The following is a 17,211-nucleotide window of genomic DNA, read 5'->3' on the forward strand; positions in this document are numbered from 1 at the left end:
TCAGCCGTATGCTGCATATTGTTACTTTCAGATATTATTATATCTGAAAATTTGCTTACGGTCAGGTAAAAACAATTGGTTTAGATACGTTCGTTCGCCAAATTCGATTAGTAACACTTAACCCAAATATAATTATTTTTTCTGCAGGGGTGAAAATTACCAGTAATACACAACGATGTAAGCAATTTGTAGTAATAGTAGTAGTAATTAAATTTAATTAATTTTATTAAGAATTTCCGTAGTTTTTTAACAATAAAAAAAAATATTTTGACATAAAATACGTGTGTTGCTGTGGCCACACACGTATTTTATCCAAAAGATCATACCCATTAGCACCTACCTACAAGATTAAGTAGAATTTTCCCTGGCTTGACAGCTATAATAAAAATAATGACGTAAAATAATAATTATTCCTTTTCCACTCCCTTTTTCTTCAATGGCAGGTAAACTAAAATATCTCTGCTTCATGAAATAAAAGTAATATTCCGACACTATTTTGTTCTTTACTACATTGGATTTATGAGAAAAGTTTAGAATAATTTCACGAATAATGTTCAGGATTTAATACAGAATTACATATTAATACAGATTCTGTACAAAATGAGCAAAGATGGCACAAGTTGAGTGCCATCTTTGCTCATTTATCTAACTGGTTTCAAAAATTGTAAGGAAATGGTAAATACAAAAGTTTAAGTAAATTACGTGAAGAATAAAACATATATTTTTTAAAGGAACGCCCCATTTTTAAATTTTATTTTGAATACCTAATAGTTCTTCCAATATTATAATTTTTCTAAAAAAGATACTAGTTCTCACACTTGCAAAATAATTACGATAGTGCCAATATTTTTAAAGAGATATTAGCATTATTCGAAGATGCATGCAATGGAATTTGAATTCGATGCTATAGGGTGATCAAAATAAATGAATGTGTATTTTCTTAAGTGGCATACCATTTTTTTTTCTGAAAGATCTTACAAAAATCTACAACTTCTATTAAGTATGTCATACCTATTTTTAAGACTTTGCGATTTATTTTAACTTTTCCAATATTTACCCTTCTTCCTGTCTAATACTATTAATATGATATTAGTTTATTAAGCACTCGTTCCGCTAGTGCCAAATAAACTCCTGACTTAAAATCTCGCGAATATCCAAAGAAACTTAAATCCATGGGAAACGAAACTGACGTGGTAAAATTACACTTTTCACACGCTAGATCGGTGTATAATTATGTATTTTACAGAAAGGAGTAGAAAAAAATACCCCTTTCCTCTATTATTTTAAAATAGTTCGATATGGGTAGAATACTTTGAATAAAATTATTTAATTTGAATACAATTATTTAATTATTTTAAAGACATTTTACTAAAGCATATTGAAATTAAAAAACTTGCTTTTTTAAATAATGTGATAATTTGAAAACTATTTCATGAATGAATTTTATTTAATTTTGTATTTGTATTTATTATTTACTTTATATCGATTCCTAATTAAAATACGCATTTATTTAACCAAGAAGATATAGTTTTTTCCAAATTATGATTAATTTTTATGGGCTATTTGGCTATTGACTGGAAATATGAGGAGTTTCTTGAAAACTAGATCAGTTTTGACCTCATTGAGCGCATTCTGACGATGATTCCTTACGTTATGGGTGGTAAATCAGATAAAATCATCATCAGAAAAAATTGTCAATGACGTCGTATCCTCAAATTTGGGGGACGTATGAAATTCCTTAAAAAAGTTAAAAACTCGCACTTTTTATATTTTTATCGCGGTTGTTTCAAATTTATTTTTTTCTGTGGCGGCAACAGCACCTTCTCTTGAAGTTATGATTATTATTACTATTTTTATAAATAACCCTCCAAGGGAAGAAAATGTACCAAAGTAATCAAACATTTGACAACCAGTTAAAAAGAGAAAACATTTACAACAACTTGTATTATTAAAACTACATGAAACTTGAACTGAGGTGGCATTTACTTGATGAAAATCCATTTATCAAAATAAATAAAAACTAAAAGTTGATACATGAAACTTATTTCTTACGAAAGGAAAATCCAGAAACCGGAGATACTACACGTAATTATGTCACGATTAAGACAAAATTGCTTTATACAAATTAGCAAATTTACCAGAAACCATTATTATAAGAATTTTGACGGTAGCAACATAAAAATTGACATTCGGTGGTCTTTTTTTAGAGAGAAATCGGAATTTGTAAGTATTAATACAGCTCATAGAGGGCGCTAGATATACCGACTTACATGAGCAGACCTTGCGATAATTTGTATCCGTAACACCAATATTGATCATATTAAAATTATTAAACATTCGAATGTGACTTCGAACTACCTCGCAATATTTAAAATTACAAATCTGAGATATGTTCAGTTCTACAAACCGCCTTCATAAATTTTATATTTATATTATATGTGATTTTGATTGGCTTGTTTCACAGAATTATTAGATGGTAACTGACGGATATATGAAACACAAAAATTACCACATTTAGAATTATATTTTCATATAAATATTTCATCTTACAAGATGTTTAACCTCCATCAATTACCAAAGGAAGTCTAATCGATCACCCTCAATTCAAAATTTATTTAAATTAAGGAACCGTCAAATTTGCTAACATTTTTTGAAACGCTGAAAAAGTGTTACCTCCAGGTCATCGTTTCTCCACAAAATTAGAATCTGGCTGTCTAAACTCTTATGATCTGAATGAATTAATACCAACTCTTCGGCAAAAACTGACTGCCATTCCGGTCCGAAGCGAACATATTAACATGTGGCTCTTCTCCAGCCTCTTAACGATTTTCGAGAGCGTTGGTAGGAGGCGAGATGGGCCTATAGTTTGGGTAATTTTGCCGAAACAAGACGGTAAATAGTAGCAAAACGTAACGTGTGACTAGCTGCAGACTGAGCGACCCGACAACTTTGAATCTTACTGGCAACTTACGAATAATATCCTTTTGGAGTGTCCAGTTTGCCTGTTTTATGGGATATTTGAAAAGTTTCTAATTTTTCAAGGTTCTCTAAAACTAATTCAATTTGCATTATTTATATAGAAATTTTATATGTGGGGTTCCGAAAAACATTATTTTTTGCTATATCCCGAAAGGTAGGATACTTAAATGTAATTTCAACCATAAATACCTTTGGCTCATAAAAGTTACCTATTGCTATTAAAATTTTATTATTTCGAACAGGAGCGTCGCTAACGGCACCAAATGTTTTGTTGTAAACATTTTTCATGAGGATATTTTTCAGTTTTGGGCAAAAATGTAATTTTTTAAACAATTTGTCATAAAAAAACGTAATCGTGTTTAAAGTAATAAAACGGGGTTTGGAGTTATTAATAAATTATTTTAAGTAATAACTTAACTTTTATGACTATGTATTTGTGGTCTAAATTTCATTTAGGTATGTTATTAACTCAAAGTTAGACCACAATATATATTGCCATAGTTGGTATCACTAAATGGGACATAAAATAAATCCGTACACCGGGTACACAGGCCTGCATAATTATAGTTACAAAATTAGAATATGCAACGCTTTGAAGATTTGTGTCCAATCGTTCATAATAAAGATGTACGATTTAGATGTTCCGACGACGCTAGAACAAAAAACGCTTAACGCTATTAATTATAGCAATAGCTAGTAAGAATTTTTTTGTTGTTAGTTTGGTCAAGTCAAATCAGAGCTACAAGGACATTAATCAATTCTAATTCTTCACTGTCATGTACTGTTTTACCATTATCGACATTTTCTGGCAACCTATAAACTAGTCATATGCGCAAAAGATATAGAAACGTGGATGATTTCCGTCAGATTTTTTCAACACTAATGAATCACTATTTGTTTTTGCTCAACTTTGGCATTATGTGGAAAAGATTGACGAAAAGCAACAATGGTTTTCCAAGCAATAACAGATCACAATTTGTGCGACAAGAATCGGCATTGAAAGTTTCAGCTAATTTGTTAAATACTCGAAAATCCTCCTTTTTATATAGATTCAATATTTTATGAATGTGTCTTGGTCAGTTACCGCATTGGTGTTGGTGGTGATTATCAAATTTGCGTTTAAACTGGCTAAATAGGAAGTTTTCTAAAACTCGAGAATGTTTTTGAATTTATTTGGTTTATGGGATAAACAATTCTTTGACTTAAACCACTTTTATTCCTTCTACATTTAAAATTCTGTTTTACCTCTAAAAAGGGAAACGACTGGTTTTCAAGTCTCAAGTTTTATACTGGCTGTTCAGTTTTTGCCATTTTTATATCTGGTTTCGTTCGGATGGGTACTTGCGACATCTTATCGAAACTTAAAAAATCTTCTGTGTTCAGAAGCTGTGACATATGTTATTCAAGTAAATACATCACACGATTTTCCCAATCCCATGTCCGTGTCACAAGTCAAAATACTAGTATCCCTTAATCCAATACTTCAAAGTTACAAAAAATGTTTCATTAGTGTTGGAAGTTGAAAGTACTTTGCGATATCTATATACAGTGTGTGCCATTTTTGGCACCACGGCTTATTTCCGTTATTTAATAATCTAGCTAGCGCGATGTTGACCGAACGCTGCTTTTTTGTGAAACATAAGATCACACAAGCAGAAATGTCATTTTGAAAATGTTGCATTTTTAAACATCCCTTGTAATTCATTTAACATTAACTTTTCTAAAAAAAGAAACTAGTCTGGACAGGATTTTTTACCTAGAATCCGGTGGCGTAGTACAGTCTTTTTCTGAAACTCACAAATTTTCATATACAAACTAAACTTGAGTTTCTCTAATATAATGAGTTTTTTTTTAGTGGAGATGCACACACATTTATTTTGATAGGCAACTAACTTTTTGTAACAAATTATACAATTTATGTAAAAAAAATATATTTTCCATGAAAAATAAAAAATTAAAATTAAAGATGCATCCGTTTTATTTGAATCAGCTTCTTCTTTGTTACATATGAAAACTAACTACACCACTAGATCCTACCTAAAAACCCCTATTCAGCTACGAAAGGAGTCTAAAACCGCAAAATTTCCAAAATCACGTTTCATTTCTTAAAAAAGTAGCCTTGGGTCACGAAAGCTTTATTCATAAGGGAGATGCACCGTTAAATTATCAAAAATGGAACGCATTGTACATGGGGGCCAGATAAGATCGCAAAGTGATGTATCTGGAAAACTATTAGCCGCGCCTTGGGGTTAAGAATTTTTTTTACTAAAGTGTACAAAAACTAGGCTTTCTTCGGGTAATTTTTGTTTAGCGCTTTTTGCGGCATCTAGGTATTAAAATAAAATAATAGTGCTAATAATAAAAATTTCAATGCAACAATATGAGTTTCTTACATATACTTTTGGTTCAAATAATTTAAATCAACATACACCCAACTTATAATTATACAGACAGTGGAATTTGTGTTTGTTGCATTCCCAAGTAAAGCGTTGAAACAATTAAAGGGAATTTTCCAAATATTTTGCGGGAACAAATGCGCTAGCTTAACGAGAAATTGGCGTAATATGTAGCTTGTAGCTTGGCGTAATGTAGCTTCCGACCACAGTTGCGAATACACTCGGACAACGCCGTTTCCTTTCTTCGAAAATATAAAATTGCCTGGCTGTCTGTTTAAAATACCCCCGCGCGTACTCTTATCGTGACGGCACCAATGGAAACGCAGCTTTGCCAAATCTAGAATAAGTCAATAACAAAATTGGGCGAAGCAGGTAGTTTTATGCAGTTTTATTAAACGCTGGTGTATGGGTTGCCAAAGAAAGTGCGGCAACTCCGCTGTAGGTTAGAACGAAATCATCCCCGTCTCAGTCTGTTAAGTCAGCCTGACCGTTTAAGCGCATAAACAAAAAATACTAAAAACGTACGTATTGCAAAATACTCTCCCTTAAGCGGAAAATACCACCGGTTTCGCCGGAAGTCCAGAGACCTCGTCTACGCCACCAAGGTCACTAAAAAAACTACAACGATAAGCTTAGTACTAACTACCAACGCTGGGGTAGGTGGTTCTCCAATCACAACTACGACATATAATGAGTGTAAGAGAAAGTAAGGGTGGAGTTCGCAAAATCAAACTAAAATATGGTATACTTGTTTTTTTTTTATTAATTTTTATAGAAAATGTTCATAACAAAATGAAATTTTGTTCGAATTTCTTATTTCGTTTTAATCCAATAAAAAGGCAATTTTATTACGTACTTCCTTTGAGTTTCTTTTAATTGATTTGTGTCGTGTGATTTAATGTGAATAATACCAAATATATCTGAACTCAAATGACTTTTCGCTGCTCTTTATTTCATTCTTAAGTAGAATTTTCTCTTTCAAATTTACCTCGAAGAAAACTGTTAAACATTGATTCAAAAACCCTACACCTATTAGTTATTTACCTTTCTCAGCATTGGAATCTCCTCACCAAAGCAAATCGAAATCGAAAATCAGGTTAAAAAGCAATCAATATAACCACGTAACCACGAGTGTTTAATAAACGAGTGACACACTATTCTTTTTCTACTACCATTATTTTTTGGTGCATTTTTACAAAACAGCACGTAACGTGACAATCAGAATTGACAAACATCAAAATATCATCAGTGTTATCAAAGTACCGGATGCATGTGCCATGGGATAGTATTTAATGAAGCTGAGGTTTTAAAGTCACACTTTGAGCAGCACTGAGCAAGTATTTAAAGTAGAGAGTGAACAAAAAATTTTATAAAGTAGAATCGACTATGTTGGTAAACGCGATGACTTGATGACAGTATTTTGTAAATATTTACGAAATAAGTAAAGATAATTAAATGCAATTTTGTAGTTACTAAATTCTTTAAGCCCTTTGAATGGAAGAGAATTTGGGATCATAATTGTTGAATAACACAGAAAAATATGCACCAATTCTCTAATTGTTGGTTTTTAGTAATCATTTATCAGAACACTTGAAAAAGGATGGAACTTGGAAAAATGTTGGTAATTTTTAATATTTTGACCACCTAACATTTGCTACACAAAAATTGTCTTTTTTTTTAATTGATTTTTTTTTGTTTCCGTGTGCACATCGACCTGCAAGTAAGCTAATTAAATTAATTTTTTTGGGTTATTTTCAAAATTGTCAAGTTATTACAAAATCAATCAAATAAAAAATTGAAATAATTTTTTCTCCTTTACTAGGTATTACCCACCCACGATCCAAGACTAATTGTAAATGTAATGTATTATTTTGAAAACTCCATTCCTAGTTACAAAGAACAAGTCTTTTGAAATTAGATCATGATGATGATGATGCTCATTGCCAACCTCAAACGAAAAAAGCACTCCCATTCATACGATCTTACGGCATAAAATTCAAAAATACCACAGAAATGTATGTTCCTTTTTAATGCTTTGCTATCCTAATTTCTGCGTAGAGAGTAGTGGGGAACCGTTCTTTCAAGTAAAGAAGAAGAAGACAAAACCCCGTGAAAAATTATTACGTCGATACTAGATCAGACATTTTTAAAACTATAGAAATTCCATTATTTCTTTTAAAAAAATCCTCTTTACTCTAAATGTAATGCGAAAAAGGATTACGTTTGTGAGCCAGGTGCGCGTTGAACTTTTGTGTAGTATCTACCCAAACTACCTGAATCCGTTGTAAAATCTTCTCTCGCAAAAAGGGCAGTACTCTAAAATTATTGTTTACTATATTCCGAGAATTTCGTTGCTTGGATGTTTAGGTTCTGCCAAATGGTTTATTGGCATTTTTTTGCAACTGACGAAGTAGAAAAGTGAGTGATTTGAGAATATGACCTTACTGTTTGCATTTTGTATGCATGTATAGTGACCCCTGAAGTTGAGATCTATAGTGGTACTCAGTGAAAGTGACCATTTAAATATACCTATTTGTTCAAACAACTTATAACTATATGTTTATCATTAAATTAAAATTTTAAAATTACAGGGATTTTATTTATATTTTGGAGACCCACCTACAGAGATTTTTGAAGGGGTTAGGCAAAAGCTTTTATCAAGTTACATGAAACGCCCCATTTCAACAATATATAAACCAACCTTGTTTATACGTTTTGATGGCACCAAACTGACAGATATTTAATGTATCGCAAGTTCGAGGTCAACATCACCAACGTTTTACCGAACAATGCATGCTGCATATTATACAATAAACTCCAATCATTTCGAAAACCGAAAAACTATATATTTTGGAAATCAGGACGCAAACAACTTTCATCGTGAGTAAAAATATACAGGGTGTTCTATTTTTAAAAAAGGTAAGTTGTTGGTTGTTTTTACTGTAGGTCATGAAATACAAATTATTATTATTAAATATTTTGTTTAATAACTATATTACACCATAATTTTCTATATTTAGCAATTAGTTTTACTCCATTATAATTAATTATTAGCTAGGACCATATTATTATTTTAACTTAAAAAAGTTTATTCAAGAAGCATTTTTATCCGTGTTATCTACTTTCCGCTCGCAAAATTAGTACTGTCAAGTACTGATAAGTCTGAAGACCTTTCTATGGGACCGCGTGTACTAATCCAATGATTAGAAAAATGATTGATTTGAGAATCAGGCTCAGGAACTCCGAAAAAAATGTACTGTTCAGCTCAGGTAACGGAACATATTTCTGGCACGATACTTTCTACTAGTCCCAAATATCTATTTGCTGTGAGTCTACCGAGTCTACCTCTACAAAATTTTATATTACTACCTAAAATAAAACACGAAATACTAAAGTTTTCCTAGGACCAGTAACGACTATTTTTCCTGCTTAAAATGCCGATATATGCTTCATCTGACTAGATAATTTTCCTATAATAATCCCTATCTCTGTTGATATTTTGTAAATACTAATGACAAAATTCAGGTCCTGTTGTTAGTCACAGGGGTGCAAATTATGAACTAACTTAAATTTATAAGGCTTCTTAAATTTCTTGAACCGTAGATTTTGGAGCGCCAACATTACCCTCAATTTTTCTACAAGAATTTCTAGGAGTAACTGTCACTAAAACATTAATTTCACTAATCTCCCGGCAAGATTTACTACACGTTTTTGATCGATCTTTGAGAAAAGATCTAAAATTAGGTTGGTTTTAAACCTATCAAATAATACATAATAGATTTCTAAAAGTTATATAAAACATACTTTATTATCCATGTTACCTGTGCAACTACAGTTCAGATGCTTTATCCGTATTTTCACGACACAGTCTTCGTTGACAGCCATAATTTTAGAACAATTTAATTACCAAATTAAATGCCTTAATAAAATTGTCAGTACTTTTTGTAACATTGATAATTTGACAGACAAAACGTATTTTTGTTTCGGTCAGACCCAATTTAAATAATAATTAAGAAATAATAAATTAAAAGAAAAGTTGCACTTTAATAACTAAAATTTAAAACAAATATATTCATAAAGCTCTTAGCGGATGCAACACAATGCCGTAAAATTATACAAGGTGTTCCATTTAAAAATGTTGTAATTCAAAAAATATTAAAAAAAGAAACTGAAAAAACTAAAAACTTAAAAGATTATTTATTTTTTAATTTATTTAGACATGAAAAGAAAACAATTTCTCATCTTAGTTACAATCCAATCTCCATCTCTATCTTAAAGAAAAATAGATTCTGGGGATTTTTGATATCTTTTGGCAGTTTCGGAGATATTTTTTGCGATTAGAAGACAGTACTTTGACACTTTTTAAACTTTCGCTAATTTGACTTTTAATCCTTAAACCTAATCAGAAAAGTTGTCTTGTAAAAATTTGTTAAAATATTATACTATGCAACAAATTTAGCACAATCGAAACGTAGTGGAATGTTTTAATAGACGTTTATATGTGCTTTTTACAAAACTTTTGGATTCGTCCTGCGTCGGTTTTTGCTTAATCGAAATTGCTGACGTTGCGCCAATCATCCTGTTGGCTTCTTCAGAGCTAGACTGTGCTGACTCTCAGTTTTTCAGTGAAATTCCTGTATAATATAATATCAGTGTAGGCAATTCCTCTATATATCTAGTGGCTATATGGATTACTTTGAGTGGACTTTTCAAGTATTTCGATCTCGTTCAGTTTCGGTTGGTTGCACTTTACTGTCTCCAAAAACATGTTATAAATCAATTGATATGCCAATAACTTATAGAGATTTATATTATTTCCGTTAGATCATTCTGTACAATCACGTTTTAAAATGAATTTTTATACAGCGTTGTTAAATAATAATCATCAATTTATGATGACAATTTATGCAGTTCCGTAGAACAATGTATGATATTGATATAAATTTAATCTAATAAACATGAAATAAAATTTGTTTTGTTCTTATAGCTTGCTTCAGTCTCAGTAAAATATTTTTTTTCTTCTCCCTACCCTAAAACCGAATAATTATGCATGGATCAAGCTTGCGGAAAGTGTCACTTTAAGACTTCAGCTTCGTGATTCATAGTGACCAGCCACCTCTGTCATTCCAGGTATGTTCGTCACGAGTTTGGGAACGGTTGGATGTTTTCGGTAGATTTTAACTATGCGATTTTGACGTTTTTCGATTCTGAAGGTCACGTCACGCCACTCAATGAATGTACTGGTGCAGTTTTGCCAAAATGTACTCAAAAACTAACGGTCATAGAAAAAGTATAGTATGCAAAATGTTGATGTTGATATTTATCTTTTTTTTGCATAATATACTATAATTTATTATTATAATAATAATTATAATCGTTATAAAAAAATCGTTAATTGCACCTGATAAAACTATTGGAAAAAGTGAACTTTAAGAATTTTAATAAATTGAATAAATGAGTGAAGACTTAGTTAATTAAATTTATTAATTTTCGTTCCATTCATTTAATAATTTGTTTTACAACCCACTAGCACGAATAAAATCAAGCTCAAACAAAAATGAAGTCTTGCAGTATCACAAAGTTCGCCAATCTGATAAACGATCCTTTGCGCATGCTGTGTAAAAGGGTCTCAGCCATGATATGGGGGTTGGGACCAAAACCTAAATTAAGGGTGCCGGCAGAATTGTGCCGGCGAATGAAATGTAGGTATCGTTGGTGTAGTGAAAATTTTTTTGTGTTGTTTTTCGGTAACATCTATTTTAGTTCGATGGTAAGTTCTATAGGGTACTTATAGGTAGTTGTGAAGAGTACTCGACAAGTATTAAGTTTAAGCAATATCGGCGTGTGGGAATGAGTAAGATTATTCTTAATATCTCACAAAATGAATAGTATGATTAATAGTATATGAATAGTACTATAATAGTAAATTATAAAATATTTAGTCACACAAATGTTTTTAGAGATATTTACTCAGTTTTTCTAGATCCAGAAAACATTAAAATATAAAACTTAAGAAAAAGTCATTCTTTTTCTGGATATTATACACACCTATAACAAAAGCGCAAATTTTGTTAATATATTACTTAAGGCGTTAATATAGCATACAAGACTTTTCGTAAACGTAATCTTACCACAAGTAAGTTTTATAACCTTTCTATCTAATTTATGTGGCAAATTCTACTTGATAACTTATAAACATAAATGTTTATTTTACAAAACCAAAAATTGTACCAGTAACAGCGAAAGAAAACGACTAGACCAAATTAAGATTTGCGAATTTCGAACGAATAATATCTACACGCCCTTTTTGACCCAAGTATTTCCGTCACCCACACTGACAGTGACCGTGAATTTCGGAGTGAGCTCTATTGATTTTCGGATACAGCCGTGTATATTGTGAAGTCTCACGCATTTTCGGTGCTCAGTTTGGGAGAACCTGTGGTTTATCTTGGAATTGCCACGTTGCCAAAGCTGCCATTTATTTCGCACGTTTTCAGTTAATTGATGTATTTTAATGTAGCACAAATGTAACATCGCGGGGTAAGAGAAAAATATTTAAAAATTGGCAATTGTCTGTTTCTTTGAAGAACACTTGTAACGTTACAATTTTCTTTTAATTCATGAAAAAATTGCGATTGGTGTTTTTATGGTAGATACGATGCAATTTTTCCTGCAAAATGGGCTTGGTTATTTTGGTGGAATTTCGTTTTTTAAATTTTAATACAATAAGCAATACTTTTTAGCTTTTGTTGAATGTTTTTACCACGCATATAATAACTTGGATATGTGTAACTTATGTATGTGTGTATATATGGAAAATCCATAATATAGAAACGAGAGAAATGAGGATGTTTGTTTGAAGCGCTGAATAAAAACCAATATATCTAATATATTTAATTTATGTGTGCCCTAGAACTGATTTCTGTGCAATTCTCTTACATTTAGAGCTAATTTAGGTTACAAATTGAAATGCAGTTCTTTTGAACAAATTGTTTATTGGCATTTTTTACAATTACATATTTGAAAGGCTAAACTTTCATTTGCAATGCTAGACTTGCGATGAAGGAATAAGCATACATGAGGTTCTGCAGTTGTTTCTTGAGCATTTTTTCCATTTAGATTTTTCCAGTGCGACATCTGATATCTCATAAAGAGTCACTAAGAGTCATCTTTCGTGATTTCGATTTTATTTACATTTTACATATTTTATAGAGGTTAAACCTATAATTTTATTAAAACAAACTTTGCGCCGATTGACACGCATAAATTCGAAAAAAACAGATAGTGATTTTATCTGCCAAATTTCTTGCAGTTTGGTGTAATATTTACGTGAAACGTGGAGATTTTTCTTTATATTAGTGTCCCAATACAAAAAACAGATGCTGTGCGAAGTCTAATTGCGCCGCTTTCTTAATTAAATACGTTGCAAAAGTAGTTTGTAGTTTAAAAAAAAGTTAATATAACAGTTTATTAACAAATTTACAGTTTTTAGCTAGTTTACGTAAGTGAAGGCAAAAGCTGGAACAGAACGAAATAACGAGATCCAAAAGAGATATAGAATGTTGTCGCTCAAAACCGATGACTTCACTGTTTTCTGTTCTCATACGGCGATACTTCACGTCTTGACCGAACGCCGCTCTGCGTCTTTCATCTAATTTCTAGTCTAGACCACTTTCCGCACTAGTGATGCTCATAATGTCATAATAATACAAAATAACAATAACAATTTTAAAAAATCTTAAGATGTTATGAGCACTCATACTCGGTTTTGTTGTTTGCGTCATCATCAATTATAATTATAAATTAAATACTCAGAGTTTTTGTAAAATGAATAAAAGAGCTAGATGAAAAGTTGACATCTGAACTTCTAAGATTTTGTTTACGTGCAACCATTTCGTCAGTGTTTTGTTTATGTTTGGCTTGCATTGGTTTTTCTCGTTAGTTTCGAGAGCGTTGTTTACGCCATATGGACATCTTGAATGCTAGAGGACGCGAAAATACCTTTTCTGCATATATTTATCGTTCGGTGTTGTAATTTGAAAAGGATAATGATTCCATATATTCCATAATAAATGTTTTCAATCAATTAATCATTAATTTTATTATTTACGGTAGTTGCTTTTATAAAAAAAACTGCAGCACAGTCAAAAAACCTATGCATTCAAAATAACAAAAATCAAATTCAGTCGATTTTTGATATATTTTTTGAATGTGATTAAACTTTCTTGTCTTGATTTACTTTCTACTTTTTAAATTTGCAAAAAACTACGGTCTAATTTATTGCCCTATACATTAAAAATCTTGAATTCCAAAAGAACTGTGCAAAAATGTAAGAAAAGCAAATATATTTTTTGGCTTTGATACTGAATTCAAATAATGTAACAGAAAATTTAAACAAAGACTATATTAAAAACACTATTAATTTATTTTGTTTTGTGTATTATTAAACGTGGTTAGAATTAAAAATGTCGCATTTATCTTTTTAGGTCTTTGGTTCTAAACACGCTCTTCCAGACTACTGTTTATCAACTACATAACCCCTGCCTGCTTTATTTAAAAATGTCTTCCAGAGAAAAATCCATTAGCATCAGTACAACACTCAGTATACCGTCCACATCAACTCAAGGCAGTAACTCCACGCCGATTCAGTCACCCATTGACAATTTTATATTCGATATGGTGGCCGTAAGTATTGACTTTTTCACAAGATACTTAAATGGTTGAAGTATGATTCTTTTTTTAGTATGCTTTAATGTGTGCGATATTTCAAGTCAATTAAATATCTAAGAAAAAAGGTTTTGATGATATTTTTAGTATTATTTAACATTTTTTCTTTATTTAGTACTTCCACATATTTTAAGCCTCCAAGTGTATTTTTTGGTGCTAAATATATCCGCAAGGAGTTTAGTTTGAATATTTTTGAAATGAAAAAATTACGTTAGTTTTCTTCAGTAATAAACATTATTAATTACCAATTTCGAATAAATTTTCTCTTGCCATTTATTGCAGAATACATGAAAAAAATAAAAAACTGTTTTGTTAATAAGATTTTTTTTCTTAAAAGTACTTGAAATATCGGTTTCTAAAATATCGGACATATATTCAAAAATACCCGGTATAACTATGAATTCACAGTAATTGAAATGACGTAGAACATGAAGTTGTTTCGAAATGTCACTTCTCACGTCTTTATTCCATTTGATAGGCTGTCGCCCCGGATTTCTCGATATGCAGCAACTGTGAACTCAATAATCCATCTTACTCGAAATGCATCGACTGCAACGAAAACTTGTGCGACACTTGCGTTGGAGCACATCAGATGGTACGCGTGACGAAAGACCACAAAATCACGGGCCGACGCAGTTTAAATGGGTCTTCCTCTCAATCGAGTACCATTTCTGGTCATTCTGAATATTCTCAGGTAGACACAAATTTACTACTAATTGAACAAGTTTGAACTGAAGGTGAAATACCATAAAATATATGATTTTAAAATTATACCGCAGTGTACAATTTTAAAACTAACTAGCAGAATATAAAGAAGGTGGTTCTCGAACCAAAAATTAGATGTCAGTATTTTAACCACGTATTCTAAGTCTTAAAATAGAGATCATGTTATGCAACAAGTCTGATTAATGCCGCTTTAATCACAAGTTTGCTTCGGCACGAGCGGAGCCTGTAATAAAGGAGCGACTAAAGTTAATCATCGTATCTTTTGGAACGCTAGATCTGTGCGTAATTGGATATTTTAGGCAGAGACTAGAAAAAAGCACTTATAAAGCGCGAACCACGACTTCTGCGTTTTTAATTTACAGGATGTAAGACATATTTTCGAAACCTGTTAAGATAATTAAGTAAAATTTGGTAAAGTTCTTGGTACAGTTTCTAAACTTTTTACGTCCCATTGAACTGCGTGGATAATATCCCGGAAATATCCCAAACGGTTCACAGCCGTAGGTAATGAAACTGACGTTCTAAAATCACACTTTCCGCACGACAGTTTCGTTACCTACGGCCTCGAGGAACTTCGGACATTTCCGGAATATTACCACGCGAGTTTGGGAGCAATCGAATGATTTCGCATATATTACCCGCGGCTTGAATTTTGACGTTCGGTCATGTCAGTGGATGTATTCGTATTGATTTGCAAAAATATAATCAAAACCTAATGGTCGGAGAAAAAGTGTAGTATGCAACAGGTTTGATACCTAAACTTTTTAAGTCACTCGTGCCGTTTACCAAACTTGTTACATAATGCATATATGTATTATGAAATTGTTTTTTAGTACAATGTTTAAATCAAAGTACACTAACTAACTAACACTAAATTTTCACCAACTAAGAAATTTAGCCTATTTACCCACAGGGGCTAATTTAATTTATATCTTTTAAGTAGGGTTCTGAATATATGAAAAAAAATATTGACATCTAATTTCGAGACATCTTCTAGTAGTTGTTTATCTAAGAGCTAATTGAAAATAATTTAAAACATCGAACTAGTAAAGTTTCAGTAAACTGGAGGGAAAAATGCTTTATAGTTGAAATAAAATATTAATACGATTCCAGGGAAGTAGCGTGCATCCGGTCAACGATATAGTCTCTCAGCTACTGGCTCCAAGCACTTCCACCTTGAGCACTTCACCACTCTCATCTCATCATACAAGTTGCGATAAACACAATAACCCATTTCGTTTCTATTGTCGCCTCTGCGTTTCACCTTTGTGCAATACGTGCTATTTTGAACATCAAACTCATTCCGTTACATACATTAACGACGGTTTGGAAGCAGCGCTGGATACATCTAGTAAATTAATTACCGACACTCAGGCTATGTGTATCACTCTAAGGCAAGCACTGAGCTGCGTGCAACATATGTACGAAAGGGTGGAATTTAGAGCAATTGCAACTACGAGGGAAGTCCGAAATGTGATAAAAAAGTAAGTTTGGAAATTGCAAATTGCTATATAGGTAATGATAATGCACAGGACCATTTTCCGGAGACGCGTACGTAATATTTATTTCGTTTACAAAGTGTCAAAAAAGTTATTGAAAATCTGGAATACAAAACAGCCACAACGCAAAAATTTCAAATAGGATCTGTCACTTTTTTGAAGGTCACAGCCGAAAACCTTTGCAGTAGTCAAATTTTGGGTGATTCTTTTATTGTTGATGAATCGAACTTGCTGACGTTTCCAATCATCCTGTTGATTTCTTAATTGAAACTGGTTTGCATTCTACTCCGTACCTTCTTTTGCAGGGTTTTTCAAAACAAAAAATGCGAAAAACTTAAGGGGGTGATTCCTTGTTTAAAATAAAGGATAGTTTGTTATGTAAACGTTGGATCAAAAGCCAATCTATCGGAAAATATGGCACTACAAATATTCCGAAAAATTATGTTTATTAAAAACGAAAACAGACTAATAATATATAAGGTATTACTATTATAAAAACACGCTTTCTGTACAATTTTTAATGTTTTTAAAATGAGTGTGGGGGATTGAATTAGACTACATCTATCATTCCTCTTATGTAAATTTAAGGAAAAACTTATGCAATGACACAAACAAATAGTATATTATGCAACAAGTGTGATATAAATGGCATTTAAAAAGTTTACCAAACGTGTTGCATACTATACTTTTTCAACGATCGTTAGTTTTTCGGTACATTTTTGCAAAACAGCACCAACATACTGAAATATCCATTAGGATTGACAAATTCAAAGTTCATGACATGAGGTAATATCTCCGAAAACGTCCAATTGCTCTCAAACCCGCGCGGTAATATCCCAGAAATTTCCAAAGTGGTTCGGAACCGTGGAAAACGAAACTGATGC

At 31.8% G+C, this 17,211-nt stretch overlaps 1 protein-coding gene across 1 annotated transcript in view; it reads left to right on the plus strand.

Moving 5' to 3' along the window:
* Nucleotides 1-17,211, plus strand: part of LOC132708416 (E3 ubiquitin-protein ligase TRIM71) — a 50,819-nt gene that overhangs the window by 26,757 nt on the left and 6,851 nt on the right. The window contains exons 2-4 of the mRNA XM_060680750.1: nucleotides 13,862-14,060; nucleotides 14,581-14,796; nucleotides 15,942-16,312. Of these exons, the coding sequence (XP_060536733.1) occupies nucleotides 13,935-14,060; nucleotides 14,581-14,796; nucleotides 15,942-16,312 (713 nt within the window). The 5' untranslated portion in view covers nucleotides 13,862-13,934. The remainder of the gene's footprint in view (nucleotides 1-13,861; nucleotides 14,061-14,580; nucleotides 14,797-15,941; nucleotides 16,313-17,211) is intronic.

The sequence above is a fragment of the Cylas formicarius genome, unplaced genomic scaffold, assembly GCF_029955315.1.
Source record: "Cylas formicarius isolate icCylForm1 unplaced genomic scaffold, icCylForm1.1 PGA_scaffold_10__41_contigs__length_53128322, whole genome shotgun sequence".
In the NCBI taxonomy this organism is placed as follows: domain Eukaryota; kingdom Metazoa; phylum Arthropoda; class Insecta; order Coleoptera; family Brentidae; genus Cylas; species Cylas formicarius.